General features: G+C 44.5%; 1 protein-coding gene across 3 annotated transcripts in view; it reads left to right on the top strand.

Moving 5' to 3' along the window:
- The window catches only part of UNC5C (unc-5 netrin receptor C), a 271,714-nt gene that overhangs the window by 240,865 nt on the left and 13,216 nt on the right, over nt 1-17,633 (top strand). For all 3 annotated transcript variants that reach the window (XM_042807594.1, XM_042807593.1, XM_042807595.1), the window contains 4 exons: nt 8,165-8,333; nt 10,662-10,895; nt 15,889-16,038; nt 16,275-16,439. In XM_042807594.1, the coding sequence (XP_042663528.1) occupies nt 8,165-8,333; nt 10,662-10,895; nt 15,889-16,038; nt 16,275-16,439 (718 nt within the window). The remainder of the gene's footprint in view (nt 1-8,164; nt 8,334-10,661; nt 10,896-15,888; nt 16,039-16,274; nt 16,440-17,633) is intronic.

The following is a 17,633-nucleotide window of genomic DNA, read 5'->3' as shown; positions in this document are numbered from 1 at the left end:
GAATGGACTCATATGCACAAAGGCTGAATGACAAATGTGAATCTAAGCAATCATTACACGGTACTTTGCCTTTTTCCCCTCCTCATAGCTAGACACGTTTTTTGGCTCAGCCCCTTAATGGCTTTTACTATGTGCTAAGCCACAGCTGTTTATACACTGCGTGATATTGAACACTATTCTTTGGTTTGGTAGTCTTTCACCCATGCTAAAATAATCTGCTTAAAGAAAAAATAAGTAACCCACACACACACCCTTTTGCATACATTATTCATGGCCTGCTCTTAGAAAGTAGCTAATTGCGTCTATAGAAAAAAGTGCCTCTGTTCATATCTAGTATTGATTGTATTCCTATTACTTTTGGCTGTGTTTTGAAGACATTTACAAACAGTGTTGAAAAAGGACTCTCCTGCTGAAGGAAAAAAATTAAAGTCAGAGAGCATCCCCTGTTACTCAACTTGCCTCCAAATCTCCCTTTTTAAAATATCCAATTCTTCTAAAAAAATTTTATTTCATTCCTAGGAGGAGCTATACGTGCAATTATTTTCTTTCCATCCAGTCATGGAGGGAGTCCCTCCCTCCTTATACATGCAGCTGTGGACAACCAATGTCACATCCTAGTTTGATTTCTTTTCTTCAAGGGTCATAAAGCCTCCTCTGTGTGCTTTGCGATAGCTGTTACTCAGCAGGTCACCCAGGGGGTAGAAGGATAGGTTAACCTGTATTGGGAAAAGCATGGTTGGAGCTGTGTCATCTGCCAAACTGAGCAAGTGTGCTGAAGTACGCCGGCAGAAGTGAACGGAAAGGTGCGAATCCTCACTTGCAATGAAGACTATGAGAAGTGATTTCTTTCCCCTGAAGAGGAGAGCAGAGAGAAGGCTGCCTCAGCCATGGGGCAGCTGGGCTCATCCTATCGTGGTGGTAATTGATTTTTGGGTGCACATTTTATTACGGCAAATTTTCAGCCCACCTCCAGCCTGCCAGGCTTTTCACATTCATGGAAACCAACCACTTCTAGGACATTTAAAATGGATCTTGTTGGGTGTTGTCTAGGTCATGTGGAACTGAATATTCCCTGAAAAGGGCTTCAAATACTGCATGATTCTAACATCCTCTCCTGTTACCTGCTCCCTTTCCCCAGGTGCCCAGGTGCATAATGGGGGGGTGGCACCCAGCTGGAATGGTCTCCTGCTGCAGGACTGTGTTTCCAGACACTTCACTTGCTGTAGCAGAGCTGCAGCTTGGTCAAAGCCTCTTTTTCTGACTGCATGGGCCACAGATGTTGCTTCATGTAATTGGAGTCATATAGGTACCACAAGTTAGTGTGCAGTGTTATTATTTTTTAAATCTGCTGCTGCACTCTTACAGCATTCCAGCAGAGAGTGATAGTCCACAGTAAGGACTATCTGCAGACATTTGCTTCTGTGGCCAAGAGGTAACTGGAGTGTGTTCAATAAAGCCTGTGACACCCTGTATTTATTTTCATGAGCACTGTGAAAATGTGCATGGGTTGAATAGTCCTGTCATGTGTTGATGTAGTTTGGAAGGGGACATATAGGAAACTATAAAATGGGTGTTAAAATCAGAAATGAAGGCAGGCTCTTTTTCTTGACCTACAACCACCACTGAGGCGAAAATGTGGTCCCTATAGCACTACCCTAAATAGAACCAGTGCAGCAACAGAGAGGCAGACCATCACAGCTCATGTATCTCCAGCAACTTAAGATTTAGCTCACACTTTCTTTGTAGAAATATGAAACAACTTCTGAACAGTCAAGCTGAAACAGGAAATCTGTTAGCCCTTGGGAGTCCTGCCTTCCTGTGTTTTCTTGATACATTTTCCCAGTTAGTCTCTGAAACCTGTAGTAGAGACATTTGAGAGACTTCATAACCCAGTAATATCACTCTTTGTGTTGCCTTGCAGATTGGTTAGGAGAGCTTTCTGAGACGCAGTTTATTCCATTTCATATCCATCAAAGCATGTGAGAGCAGGAGGGTCACCCTAAAAGCATTATCCTTCTGCGGCGAATTGGGGTTCTGATGGCTTGCAATAAACACCACTTGGAGGAAGTTGTTTTCTCTTAAGTGTGTTAGTGTACTTATGGCACAGCGGGTTTTCTCGTTTTCTAGATGAATACACCAGCAGGCTGTTTTTCCTGCTCCTGCACTGCAAGTCCATCTTCATTCTGCCTGTCATTCAGGGCAGGATGGATGGCAAGCAGCTACTGGGCTCTGATCCCTGGCTGTCATGTTGACCTCATGGAAAGGTCCATGTGCTTTATGAAGTGGCTACAGTGGGGAAAACGCTATCTATGTATACATGTCTGTGTGTTTGTCCATGTATATATGAGTGTATGTAGATATTTATAACTGAAAAAAATGACACACCTATGAGAATATTTCACATCTATCAGACAAGTTTCTGTCTTGAAGCTCGTTTGCTTGTTCAATGGTGATGAAATTCTCTCTCCCACAGTCTGGGGGAAGTATCACTGACTGAGATTTGCAAGAAGGGGTCCCTTCTTGAGTTGTGGTTTCACCTATAAAATAAACACATTTCTGTGACCAGTACCAGGCAAAAGCCTCGTCCCAGGATCATCCGTGAGAGCCCAGGTCTTGCACAACTAAGGATTAGATAGCATGAATATAAGCCCCCAACCTTCAGGATTTTGTGGACTGCCTCGAGTTAAAAAATAAATTTAGCTGTGAGCTAAATTAGTGGAGCTGTGTGCTTCCTTCAGAAACATCTGGCGCTGGTCAGTGCTAGACGAGGTCTGGGTCTTGATGGACCACTGGTTTGATCTCGTATGGCAGTTCCCGTGTTCCTGCGTGAACCCCTGCCGAGCTTGCACAGCTTTAGGTGGAACTACTCTTGCATACTCTAATCAGAGGCAAGAAATGCACTAAATATGGCACAGCGAAGGACACTCCTGTGTAATCCATCACCCAGGAGATTATGCAAATGAGAGTGGATGTGGCTGTGCCCACGAAATGTGACAACCCTGAAGAATGGAGCAGGCAGCGCTCCTGAGGATCTTGATGGAAGACACACATAAATTGTGCAACTTCCAAATTAGCTACCTTAAAAGAGAGAAGGGTCAGGTGAGCCTTGTTGAGATTTGGATTTGTGGCTTCATGGTGTATGTGTAGACTTTATATTAAAGTCATGCAGCTGATCAATGAGTTTGATCCAAGGAGCAATGTTGCCTTTTTCACCAGCAAACTCTAAGCTTAGTGATGTGAAATAAAAGAAATTGAAGTCTTCTGCATCTCATTTCTCCACCTTCCTTCCGTATCTCAGTTGCATGAACAAAATTACTTTGCAACTCCAGTAGACAATTTCATGAAGTGCCAGTCACTATAATTGAAAAATTCAAAATATAAAAGACCGGAGTGTGAGCAAAGGGGGAGGAAAACTTTTCAGATCCTTTTTCTTCTAAAGATAGACTGGCAGAAGAACCGGGGTTGGACAAGGATGTTAAGTTTGAACACATATTAAAAACAAAGCCCCAGCAATGACAGGAGAAATAAAATGTCTTCCCTCTGACTTTTGGCTAAGCTGCATAGAAGGGTTGCCATTTGTTGCTATTTCTCTCTCCCTGCTCCATCCTATGCTTCCTGAGCTGCTAGTGATTGCCTGTAAGCTCTACACACAGTGCCAGGGAACACAATGTAGGCCAACTGAGGAGCAGAGATTTCTCTAGTTGTGCTCACATCTGCTGTGTGACAGCTACCTTAATTAATAGGGTCTGCCTTATGACAGGGAGACAGTTTTGAATGAATAATCCCATTAAAAGCACAAATTTGATTGTGAAGGAGCCAGATATAGTGAATAAAAGTTTGTTTGCTTTTAGATAAAAGTTGATTGTTCTTGATAAGTGGCGCGGGACGGGTCAACATCTAAAAATATCCGAAGACCTTTCAATTGCTGTTAGTGCCTTTTAAAAGCAATGCTAAACAGGTGATTGAATTTTAGTCTCGGTCAGATCTTTGTAAAACAAAAACATCTCTTTTGGCTGCAGTGAAGTGACTTTAGAGCCATACAGCTGAGTGCCCAGTCTCATCAAATACATTGTCCCAAGACAGCTGCAAGCCTAAGGTGAAGCACGTGGATGAGGTTTTTTGGGGTTTGGCATTCTTTTTTAGATAACAGCCTAAAAGTAGGTTCTGACCCACAGTTTGGAAGATGGCTGCTCATAGATCTTTCTGCTCTGTGTCTGTGTTTGTGCTGGATCTTCTGTGATCTGTAACACAGAAATCATGGTATTCGGTCACAACAGGCACTCGTCTAGGCCAGGATCCTGGCTTTTCTGGTGCTGCATCACCTGCTCCAGGAGAAGGAAGAAAATTGCTTGTAATGAATGACTACACAATAACTTGTCTTCAGGGGAATTTGTTGTTTACTAATTCCATCAATTAGTGTTGGGTTTATGCCTTGAAGCAGAAAGATTAATACCTCTTGTATAATATGTCTTGTCTACTGCATCTGTTTCTGTTCTCATTAGCTATAGTAAGGCATAATCCTTTTGTTTTAAAATGGAAATTGGAAACAGTGAGAAATAAGAAAAGATCTGTCAAGGGATCTGCTACCTGCAGTCACGTTAGAGCTGGATAGGGAGGGGAATATCAACTCAGTGTGCTCTGACATGCCTGGTCCCACACAGCCCCAGAAATCAGATTTACCTTTTGCCGCTGTGTCACATTACAAGTTGACACTTGCTGTGTCTCAGGTGAGTGAGCTCACCTGAGATCTTTTTCAATTTTTCAATTTTATTACTTTCTTTGCTACTAAATAACTATGTTTGGAACTTGTTTTGCTCAGGTAGTGTGAACTGTGGTATGATTAATAGGATTTTATTTCCTATCCATATTTTTATGCTCTCTGGATCTTTCGCACTATTTCATGGCTCTCACTGTTATTTGCAATAATTCCTTATTATTTTTTATCTATAAATTTAATGATTGTGTTGCTATTTACGTTGTCTTGCACACGGTGAGTAGAAACCCTAGACTCACAGTAGTCAGAGAGGGGTTTATTATGGACTTCCATAGAGCTGGGATTTCACCTATGCAGTGACACTGACCCCTGTTCCACACCACTTGGGAACTTCTCCGCAACTCATTATATCTCAGTTCTTAAAGGTTTATCTGCATGAGGTGGATGGTGGAGACTCACTAGGACTGACAGTGTTCAATAACTTTGGGGTGCCAGACTCAGATGTGTATCTGGTTGGCAATTTGGGACTGCAAAGTCAAGCACCCCAGCATCTGTCCCATTTTTCTGCTCTTCACTCCTGTCCTGTATCATAAATACTCAGGTCAGGAGCATGCATATCTCATCCACTTGGCAATAAATCTTGTAAGTCAGGTTAACAAAGATGCTGTTTACCAACTTGGGGAAAAAATAACAAGACTTGCTATTTTTTGCATGTCCTTTGTATAGTTGTATCCACTTCCCATATCACTTGCTGACTGTGCAGTCTGGAGTGCCTCCCGACTTCATGTTCTGCATCATTTTTTATACTTGTGCTAATCGGACATAAAATGCTGTGGCGCAGAATCGTGCCCTCCATCAGAGTCCTAAAATTTAACAGCCAACAAAATTTTGTCACGGAGCAGTGACTAAACTTCATTTTACTTTGAGACAACTTTAGACTGTATGATTTATCAGTACCATATTATTTTAATGACCTTTTGGCTTTTTTTAACCGCACGCATCAGTGCTCAGATTCTTGTCGATTTTAACTCATTTTTCACCTAAAAGGCACTGCATGAATTATTTTACGACAATCATGATATATTCCCTCCTATATTCTTTTTGACTGCTGGTTTTGTAATTCGGTCCAAAAAACTATGATAACTTGTATTTTTTTCCTTCCTTCTTCATGGGTCAGTAGTCTTTTAGATGAAGTTAGGTTAACCAGATGATTAAATCTATAGCTTGTCATATCTCTAGCTTTCCAGACAAATATTGTAATTTTGAAAGATCTTTCTCATAAGACATAATGTTTTTTGAAATTTCTTGAATTATGCTGTAGGAACGTGTTCAAATATCCATTAATGCATGAGGTACTTGACCATTAAAAACCACCACCATACTGTGAGTGTTTTTTAAGCTTCTCGAGAAAAAAAAAAGGAAATGGGTCTGAAAAAAGAAGCAACATTTTAGTTTAAAACTGCCCATTGATTTACTCAATTCAGTCTTGCAAGAGAGTGATCCCTGATCTTCTTAATCTGAATCCAGAGATCCCTACAGCATGCAAGAGGAGCTGGACTATGTACTCTATCTGCTAGTGTTTAATTTCTTGTGTGTACTGTTTGTTAGGCTAAAATAACTGGCATAATGCATGATAGCTGTCCAGATTGTTATACTTTACATCTTTTTTGAAAGGCAGCTATATCGCAGCTGTTTGTTTCCAGTCCACGGCTTTTCAGAAACAATTGTTAAGTCATTTAGTAAACTCATCAGTTAATTTCCACAGATGCATATCATCTGGATTTACTGATTTGCATAGATTTAAATTTTTCCCTGCCGGACCTTTTTTTTTTTTTTTTTTTTTACCAAATGTTATAAAAACCTCCCACAACATTTGTAGCAACAAGAGATACTTTTCAAAAGTGCCTTCATCCCACTTTGGAAAGGAATTTCTCAAAAGCTTGTCTTTTCTTTTCTGTGAGATTAATGGAATATTCAGGAAGAATTAAGGTGGACAAAATTAGGATATCCCTGTGGGCATATCTTTGCCAGAATAGGTACAATATATTGGATATCAAAACAGATTCTGTCCTGATTTGGTCTCCTTGAAAATGTTAACTAAGACTACAGCTACTTTTTTTGCTCTTTCTTTTGGTAAAGACAAAGACTTGCAGAAATAAACAGTATTTAATGTTGTCTCAAATAATTTCCCTAAGACCAAATGCAGATGTAAATACAAGTATTTGTAAATGCAGCAAAGGATTGAACCCTTAGCCAGACCAGAGGATGGGAGGTCCTGTGAGCAGATCTGGAGTTTAAGTGCAGATCACATCGAACACTTTTAATCTCCTGCTTGCTGGTTTCTAGATCGTGAATTTGTCCTCTGTATTATTTAGGAAGGCAGTTGATGAGGCACAGTCAGCTGTATTTGTCATACACCAGATGTCAGGATAGTTAAAGTCACTCATGCTTCCTCTGTTTTCAAGCTCCTCAGCAGTTGGTCTGGGATAGCTTACACATGCATACACGTGCGCGCACACACACACACACCCCCCACACACACACTCTATCATTTACAAACTACAGTGTATGCTATGTATCCTAAATATTCATATGATTTCCCATAACACCCATTCCTAGTGACTGGCAGCAAGCACACTGGGTAATACCCGTGTTTCTTAATTCAGCAGCTCCAGGTTATCACTAGAAATCTCAGGCTCTGTGAGTGTGTTTTGCCCTCTGCACTGTTCCTTTCCATCCCTTCGCCCTTTCTCCCCCGCTGACGGTGACACCTGCTCCCTGCAGGCATATTTGCAATAGCCGTTCTAGTAGATATGAATGCCTTTTAAATAAAATCAGTGGGTTTGGTGATGAGTCTGCCCTTAAACCGTATGTCTCAGATATGCTGTATACCACTTTTTCAGATGTGCTCATTAGTTTGTTCTCTTCCTCTGTTCTTCAATTTTCTCTTTTTTTTTTTTCTTTTTTTTTCTTTTTTTTTCAATAATTCTCACACATGGTGCTTACAAGAGCCACTGTTCATTTTGTATGCTGCTAAACAACTGCCAAATGCAGCAGTGACCACATTTTGGCAGTGGGTGAAATGAAACCTCTGCATATGGTCTACAAGGGTCATTCAGAGTGGAGGGTGCTCAGCAAGTGTGGTCTGTAACTTACTGCCACCTAAAGTTGCATTTTGACAAATGAGTGATATATGGGAAAAAAAAAAAAAAAAAAAAAAAGGACAAAACCCAGCAACAACAACAACAAAGAAACAACAAATAAACCAAAACAAAAAACATTTGAGGATTTGGGGGGAAAAAAAAAAATCAAACAAACCAAACCCACCCATTCTTTGCTTGCACAATCTTTTTGTTTGAAGAGAAGGATTTTTTATTTTCATATACCTGTATGTACCTTTTTGCTTTTTTCAACTCACTTAACGTATCCATCTTTCTGTCCCCGTGTCAGGCCGCCTGTAGAAGACAGCCAAACCCTGCTGACACCGGTGGTGAGCTGTGGCCCACCAGGAGCCCTGCTAACCCGGCCCGTCATTTTAACCATGCACCACTGCGCAGAACCGAACACGGAGGACTGGCAGATCCAGCTGAAGCACCAGGCTGCCCAGGGGCCCTGGGAGGTGAGGCTCCAGCCTGTGCACTCACCGCGTGTAGGGCTCTCTGCTAGCCCTTCAGCTGCCTTTCCGAACAGGGCTGACTGCATTTTGGGTTTTCTGTGTGAGATGCATGGCTGCCACGGGCAGGCAGGAGTGCCCTTCCACACCAGGTATCTAGGCTGTGCAGTGCCCGTGCAGAGACGCTGTCTGGGGGCAGTTTGGTGCCTCCTATTTTTTCCATGAAATAGCCTTCATCTCAGGATTTTGGCACTTGAGCTTCTGGTCGTGGCAGGATGTTGTGCCGAAGTTATGGGGACAGAGGGAAGAAAAAAGGCAAAATAAAAAACAGTGGCTGAAAATAACTTGACTCTAGAAATAAGAAAATAATTTTTACAGTATAGTTTTCACTCTCATGGTTTTCAGTCTGTTTTCAAGAAAGTGAAAATAACGCTGCAAATGATCTCCTGCTTCAGCACCAAGCCATCACCCAGCTTAATGAGATGGATAGGCTTTATCTTTCTTTTCTTTTTCCCTCCTAAGATGTTGTTGGTGGAGCATCACTTTGATTCAGTTCACGCAACCAGGATCCAAGTCTGCACCCTGTGAACTCAGGGGAGCCGCACAAGCGTTGCTGGGCAGTGCAGGCTCGGTGGGAGCCTGGGGCAGTTCCTTGCAGCAGGAGGATGTCCCAGGGCAGAGTGGCAGAAGGATCTTCCACTGTAACTGGAGAATAAAGTGATGCTTTTGGCCAGGCTGGGCCATCCTGGCAGAGCCCTCCTCTCCAGCCCTGTGCTCCTAGATACCTGCTGCCACCAGTTTGGTCTCACATAATTAATTTGGCAATGGCACTTTCTCCTACTGGTAGGTTTAATAAGGTGAGGGTGGCTTTTGGAGGGAGTTGGGCTGACAGCAGCAAAAGTGCCGTGTCCGGCATTGCCTTCGAAAGTCTCTTTCATTTGTCCCCCTGCCTGTGGCACCGGCTCTTCCTCACGCTGGGAGGGAGCATGCAGCGAACACGGGTCTGTCTCGCCAACTAATCTGCACCCCACCGGCCTGACTCTTGGCACCGCACGTACATTCCTTATTTGTGTCTGTGTGTCACTGGCACCTCTTCATTTTCTCCCCCCATCCTCCTCCTGCCCTTGACAGCGCGGTTGCTCCACCGGCCGCGCACACCCTCTGGTGCCAGCGCAGCCTCCGCAGCATCCCCAGGGTCCCTGGCCATCACGCGGCGATCTTCTTCCTCCACTCAGTTCTGGAGCAGCTCCTCCAAGCTGAGCCCCATGCGTGCACACACACACACACACACATGCATGCATGCGCTCACACCCCTGCACCATCGCTCGGGACCAGCACCTCCTGTCAGAGCCCGTTGATGGCGTGGCCATAGGGAGGTGCAATCAGCCCCTTGCCCTCCAAAAGGATTGTGCCCCCGCTGAAAACAAGTCACGCTTGCCTTTTCCAAGACTGGGGGGCCTGAGATGAACGCCAAATTTCAGCTGAGCCCACGCTGCTCAGCTGCCAGATGCGTGCACTGTGCTGCAGACCTGCAGGCAGCGGGGACGAAACATGAGCTGCGCTGAGCATCATGTGGCGTGTGGTGGCTTTGCAAGAGGCGGCCGTCATCCGCTGCTGCCTTTTCACTTCTGCTCTCTCTCAAAGCCATTCAAAGCACCTTGTGTTGCGTGCAGGATATTACATGCAGGGCTGAATGGAGAAATAAGCATGGGGGCCATTTTCCTCTACGCACAGGGTGGGGAGGTTGTCTGCATTCGGGCTGTATGTATTTTTTTTCTTCACCCTGCAGCTTTATCATGGAGGACTATTCTGACAAAGCAGCAGGTGATATTTCATGTAGATGTGGCATTCAGCCATCGTAGATGTTACTTCCCTTCCTTGAGTTTTTATAACTCCTTATTATCGTGCTTAGGAAGTGAAGGGTGGTTATTTATTCAGCACACCTGTGACTAGTGATGCTAAATTGTGGTCACTAAATGAGTACTTCTGCAATATCTCTTTCAATAAAGTATTGGTGATATTTTCATTATTTGCTTAACTCTGCCCAGGGCTTTAAAATCTGCTGCAGGGCCCAGAGGAGTTACAAGTCTTAGGAGAGTGAGGACAGGAGGAGGTTTCTACTAGCACCATCACCACCAGCACCCCAGAGAAATCATCCCCTTCTCGTGCCTACCCAGGAGAAAAGCCAAAAGCAGGAATTTAAAATCTTGATTAACCTAAGGCTCAAACAGCAAGAACTTTGTGCATCATGCAGGCCTGAAAGGGTCATTTCTGTCTTGAAGGAGACCAGGTCTGAGGGGTCGGGATCTCTAACTGGGCCTCTTTCTCCCATAGGATGTAGTGGTGGTCGGGGAGGAAAACTTCACCACTCCGTGCTATATCCAGCTGGACCCAGAGGCCTGCCATATCCTGACAGAAACCCTCAGCACCTATGCCTTGGTGGGACAGTCAATCACCAAAGCAGCAGCCAAACGTCTCAAACTGGCCATCTTTGGACCCCTGTCCTGCTCTTCACTGGAGTACAGCATCCGGGTCTACTGCCTCGATGACACACAGGATGCCCTTAAGGTGGTTGCTCTTTCGCTCGCGTTCCCTCTCCCTTTCCAGCTCCCACAGGACTGCAGTCATAGTGGTGATTAGACCCTCTGCTCCATGTATTCCTGCTCCCTGGGTTATTTTTCTGATGAGAAGAGCAGCCTGTTGCAAGATGCTGTTTTACAGTTTAACCCCCACACACTATAAATTGTCTTTTGCATAGGGATCTCACGCTATTTTCCACCCACCAGTCTTTTATCCTTTGTTTACCTGTATCATGTCCTGAATCCTAGGATTTTTGCATTATTAAAAGGCCATAAGGTACAGGGGGCTTCATTCGTTATTCATGTATTTTTAATGCTAAGTGCCAGCTCCCTAGAGATGAGGAAGCATATAAATGCTTCTTTGTAAATAGTTGATAATGATAAAAGAATCTTCTGGGCTGTTAATCACTGCCTGCTTTCATACTGCTTTATTACACCTCTTCACATGCAGCTTTTTGTGTTGGGAATTCACAACTGAAATAAGCCAAAGCTGTTGCTCTAACTATATAACCTTACTCTCACTGTGCAATTCTGGCATGCACACAAACACACACTCACTACATACAGATTAGCAGATAGATAACCATACTTGCTATTTCTCTTTATAAACACATGTATTTATACAGAGGCTAATTATAATAGATGCACTTGTGAAATATTTAGCTCCAACTGCACATGTAAGAATGGAGGTTATTAAAAGGTGGGGATTTTAATTTAATCATAACCAGTGCAACTTCCCAAATATCTCTTTGTAACAAAATAAGTTCAAAGGCTGACTAAACAGAGTCATACTGGTGCTGTATATGCTTTTGTTTCCTCAGCTCCATGTGGGAATTATTGGGATTTAAACCCACATACATGTATGTGTTGGTCAGAGCAGCGACTTCCGTCACTGTGAATGGCACACTCTGTTTTCCTCCCCAACACTATCTGATATCAAGGCTTGCCTGCCTGGACTTTTCGAGGGGGGATACTCTTTCAATATATATAAGAAAGGCAGTAAAGTATAAGGTTGAAGCAGGCATATCGTGACTTCAGCATGATTTTGCCTGTTCAGGGCCTGGGAGCTTGGCCTCTGTCAATGCGCTGGTGCTATCAGCTTTTAGAAACAATTATTTTCCCTGGTCTGAGTTCCCTTTTGTTTTTCCTCTTTAAAAAAAGTGAAAAGGATCTTTCATAGTGATCATGCTTCAAAAGTCCTGATGGTTTTATGCCTGTGCTGCATAATACAATTTTCCACGGGTTCTTCAAGGCCTGAGGTAATAATAAATGAGTCGGAGGGGCCTTGGACAGACAGCTAATGCAGTCAGCGCTGGGGGAATCCAATTAGGTGTTACTCAAGAGCTGTTGGTTTGTTTCTAATTGACTGTGGGGAGAGTTCTGAGGTAAAGTTAATCTGATTCGATGTGATAGCAGAAGGGACCAGGAGAAGCACTGAGCAACGCGGAGGGACCATCTGCAGGCAACGTTTGGGAGGGGAGCAGGCCAATCCTTGGGCTCCTACTGTGTGTGGACCCAAAGCAAGCTTGTAATTTGGTGACAAAAGGTGAGCAAAATCAGGCAGCCAGCATCCCACTCGTACCTACTGCTTTTTTTTACAGCAAAGTACATGCATTTTCATTTTCTTCTTTTTTGGCACATCTATCCCATGACTGGAAGGACACTCATGAGATTCAAGACCCAACTAGCTGACGGTTTACAAGAGGACAAGCATACATACTTGCTGGCCACAAACTCTTAAGAATGTATCGGTTGTATCAGTTGCACTTATCTGGAAATTAAAGGTCTGGGGAAGGAGAAGATAAAAGAAAAAAACCAAGTAAACCAGTAGTAGATTAAAGGGTTGAGTGTGGACCAGTGTGTATGAACCAGTGTGTACAACCCAGCCCTGTGCGATGGTGTTGTGTAGACTCAAACTAGGGTTATGTAGAAAGAAAAAATGGGTGGGGTGTTTGCTGTGTGCTTTCATAACAGCTGGCACCACAGCGGCCCTGGCTATGCTGGGAGCAGGTCCTTGGCACTGCCATATTGCCATAGGGAATGCATTCACCAGGCAATTGCCTCTGGCTGTGCGGGACAAGGCATGCAGATGGGGTTGGGCCAGTGGGTCCTGAGCTTAAAAGTAATTTGAAGAGGGTGGGAAAGTTGTAGGCAGCAAGCGAGGCAGCAGCTGCACAATCTTGATGTCTTGGGGCTGGCTGCTCAGGGCGAGGCATGGCAAGAGGAAGGAAGAGCAGCGTGACGTGTTCCCACATTAGGATGTCTGAGGTTTGAAAGAGCCTTTGCAGGGGATTATGTGTTTATTTTACTAGGCAACCGAATGCATTCTGTTATTATTTACAATTAGGAATAAGTGTGCCATATGCTGAATGTATTCTAACAGCCACCAAAGGAAGATAAGCAGTTGCGGTATAAAACACAGTGCCGTATTTATCCAGCAGGCTTTTCCCTCTCATCATGCAGAGTAAACACTCACTGCCGAACTGCCAGTGCCCACAGTACAATAGCGAAGTGTAACGAGTTGTCATCAGTAAGGGCTCAGTTATTGTGGGAGCAGCTTGGCGGGGTTCCTGGGGGCTGTGGAGCAGTGGGCCCAGTGCTGATCACGCATGCAGCATCCTCTGCACTCTGCCCCGCAGGGTCTCAAGCCACCTGGATGGGATGCTCACAAAAGCACTTTTTGGGGAAGGGTGAGGGTAGTGATGCCCTTGAGTACTGGCTTCTTTTTTAAGACTGATTTTTGCATTTAGAGGGGGGACGTTCGAACTAGTCTGCTGTAAAAAGAGAAATTAATAGTATGATAACTATAAAGAATTCCAGCTGCTTTATTCTCATCTGTTTATTCATGTATGGCTTTGACATTGAGGTATCTGAGCTGCATGTGGCAGTGTTGCAGGGCTAAGCAGCCTCACACGCCAGGGGTAAGTGAATGATTTCAGGCTGTAACAGGGTGGCATCTCCCAACCTGCCTCGTGCTGCATAGTAACCGTCCTCCAAAAGAGAGGAAAAAAAAGGCATAACAGGCATGTGATCTTCTCTGTTATTTAATGCATATTTTTCCCTCTAATGAAGAAAGGCAAGACTGAACACTGCTGCTTGCCTGTGCCCCGTTAATGAGGAAGCCCTTTCCAAATATAGGTAGTGGCTGTCCTGGTGGCTCTGAGAATGGAGAGATGCCTTACACAGCTCCCTCTCTTAGAAAAAAAAGCATAAGGGTGTAAGTCCCGGCTCACAGGAGTGGGTGAGAGGCGATGGGGAGGGTGGCTGGAGCCACCTCAGCATGGGGCAAGCAATGTGCAGCTCAGATTTTGGCTCAGTAGGGCACAGAGGCTCCAGCCAGCATTGCTCTAAATAAAATGCCGTATGGCTAGAGCCAGCCTGCAGGTTTGAAGGGCTGTACAAATCATGGCTGTAAATTAATTCTGAATTAATTAGCTGAGTGGCATGGGAGAAGAACAGGCTGCTCGGCATCCTCCAGTTGGAGCATGTAGAGGGGCGACAGTGACCAAGGGTGGTTACCAAAAGTGGGATACTGAAACTAGATGCCCGGATCAGGTGGGTGGGATGGTGCAGCATCATGCTGCAATGTTTTTCCCCACAGTAGTGCAGCTCCCAGGGCCAGCACTGCATGGGCAGGAGCAAGCATTCGGCCCCCGTGCCCTGTGTGCCTGAGAGGTGGCATCTGCAATTAGCTCACGCAGTGCTGCAAGTCATCTTCTGGCCCTTCCAAGGGGGTAATTTGGACGTAATGAAGATCTATGGTAATCAGATAATTAATATCGATTGCTTTTTAGACATCTTGATGAGGTAATTAGGGGGCACAGGAAAGAAGCTGGAACTGATTCATTGGCATAACCTTAATCTAAAAGGTTCCCTGATTGTGTTTCTTTTCCTCTAATGGCTGATAAACTAACATCATTTTAGCTTCAGTATCTGCCAGGTGGTGGGCTCACCAGGGACAGGGGCTTTTCCTGTATGCTAACTAGATCCTGAACGTTATCAAGAGTAGCTTGTTTTGTGCTTAGCTGAAACAGACACTCCTTTACTTGGCCTGGGGTAGCAACCTGGTATCGTGTGCCTGCATACTCCTTGAGTGTTTTCACTCTGTGTGTGATTTGCCTTGGCCACGTGAGACTGGTTGGTTAGTTGGCTCTTGTAATTAACTATGACTGAGATGACTGGCTGCGCTGGTTTCTAATGGGGCTTGTGTAGGTGCCTTTGTACTTGCTGCTTCCATGTGGACTACAATTAGGCTGTTTGTAGGCAATGGTCCACTGTGGTCTCATTAGTTACAGACATATATTTATTTTTAGCCACAGAAAATGACCAGACCCTTGGCTTGCTAGCTTTTAATTACAGCATCAATATTTCAGTACAAAATGCTCCGTCATAGTGTCTTGCGTTGTTTTGATACCATCCTGCCTGATGGTTAGTCTCAGCGTAGGCATCTGTTATCTCCTGTACCACTCTGTCATAGAGCAGTTTGCCAGGAGGCCACAAGCTGAAGGATGAGCCGTATGCAGAGGTCCCATATCAGCAGGACCTACACAAATAAGAGCTTCCAAAAACAAAATAGTAAAGCTACCATTAGATGTCCAGTTTGATGAGCAGTGGAGAAGACTGATATATGTCTGTATTCAAACAGTGCCTTTATGCAAAGTCTTTGCATCTGATATCATAGCATGCAATTAAGCTTTCTACTTATAGGACATGTCAGATAACACTGTGGCTCCCAAAGGAGACACGGGTGCCTGCATCCCTGCTGGGCTGATGCTGTATGATGGGGGTGATGGGGTTATACCCAGATCTACTAATGCAGTTCCACTTCGCAGGAAAACACAACTCTATGCAATGCACGTGCATTTTTTTCTGTATTACACAAGTTACAGCGTCTATAGCAGTTGATCTTGAAGAATCAGAAAACCAGTTTGCTGTCTTGATGAAACTTGAGCGCTTTCTTCTTTTTATCGCAATGCTTGCAGGAGGTCCTCCAGCTTGAGCGGCAGATGGGTGGGCAGCTTTTGGAGGAGCCCAAAGCTTTGCATTTTAAGGGAAGCACCCACAACCTCCGCCTGTCCATTCATGACGTTGCCCACTCTCTCTGGAAGAGCAAACTGCTGGCTAAATACCAGGTGAGCATCACAAACCATTCACATTGGATCCTAGCGGGGAGGCTTAAAGAGATGCAGTGACACAGAGAGGTATTTAAAAACCTCCAGGTGCCAGGCTGCAGTCCGGTGGACATTTTTTTTCCCTGGACCATTTTCAATGACAGTAGCATGGAGCACACTGTCTCTGGTCATACAGCATCCATGACCTGGTCCCGCATCCCTCCCTGACTATACTTTTTTTTGCTTTCCTCCTGCAGGAGATTCCCTTTTACCACATCTGGAGTGGATGCCAGAGGAACCTGCACTGCACCTTCACGTTGGAAAGGTTCAGCCTGAATACCCTGGAGCTGGTGTGCAAACTCTGTGTGCGGCAGGTCGAAGGAGAAGGGCAGATCTTCCAGCTCAACTGTTCTCTCTCAGAGGTAAATGACATTGGTGCACCTCTCTATCTGACTGCAGGAACACGGGAGGGTGAAGGAGGTATATCCTTTCCCATGACTACCTGTTTAGTGCTTCCCATTTTCCTCCTGGCTGCTGGGATGGACAGAAGGGATGGATGAAGTCATTGCTTTGTATCTCCTGTTGCATTTTCCCTTAGCTTCTCTCATCTGGAAGGAAGCATCCCTCCTTCAAGGGAGGGAGGAGGGCAGCTATGGTCTCCTTCCACGTGCTGCCTTTCTGTGTCTATGTGGAGGAGCTCTTTGCCTACCACACCCTAACACATCTCGAAAAGCACCACATGGTCCTGTTTCCTGGCAGTCCACAAGACCATCATGCCTGACATTCCCCCGGAGAGGGAGAAAGGAGAATAAGGGAAATGTCATTGCCATATGTTTGCATGAGCCCCTCCCCTCTGATCCCACGTAATAACTGCTGTGCAGTAGGGGATATCAGATGGACTAGTCACAATAGACTTTTCTCTTCATATTTTGCTACTGCTACAAATCCTGACTATTATCTTTGACAATTTTCCTCTTGATGGATGACATTTTCATGATCATAAGTCTTGGAATGTCTTTGCTGATGCTGTGTAGCATCTGAAGATTTTTTGCTCCTCGGGGCAGTCAAGCTTAGGGCTGAGACCAAGCAACATGTTCAGGTGTGAAGTGGCATTGACTTCAGTGAATGTGCTGGTAGTTTTTGTGCCTGATATCTTCAGCAGCTATGACGAACAGGCTCTCGGACAGCAATTCCTGCTGGCTGACTTGGGGAAGGGCTGGGAGACCACAGTTACTTGTGCTGTAGGGCCCCGGCGGTGTGCGCCATTACCCATAACATCTGCTTGGTTATTGGGTGTAAAGTTACATATTCAGCTGGGGACTACACAGCATTAAAGACAGATGGTAAAACAAGTATCATAAACAATTATTGTAATAAGTGCTGCATTGAGGTAATCTCTAATTTAACCTCGCAGAGAAGAGAAAGAACTGAGAGTAACTTTAATGAAATGCAAGTATACACTATAATCATCTTCAGCTGCTTCTGTGTAATAGGGCCTGGTAATGGATTCTGAGGGAACGGGATAATATTCTTGTCTTGTGCTGCCATCCCATCCATCAGGATGAATAGAGGAAGGGAATAATACAGCCGCTATCAAGCCTGCCTACTGCAAAACT

Source organism: Tyto alba, unplaced genomic scaffold (genome assembly GCF_018691265.1).
Source record: "Tyto alba isolate M040663 unplaced genomic scaffold, T.alba_DEE_v4.0 Super-Scaffold_6, whole genome shotgun sequence".
NCBI classification, from domain to species: Eukaryota; Metazoa; Chordata; class Aves; order Strigiformes; family Tytonidae; genus Tyto; species Tyto alba.
This window is presented reverse-complemented; position numbering and strand designations above follow the sequence as displayed.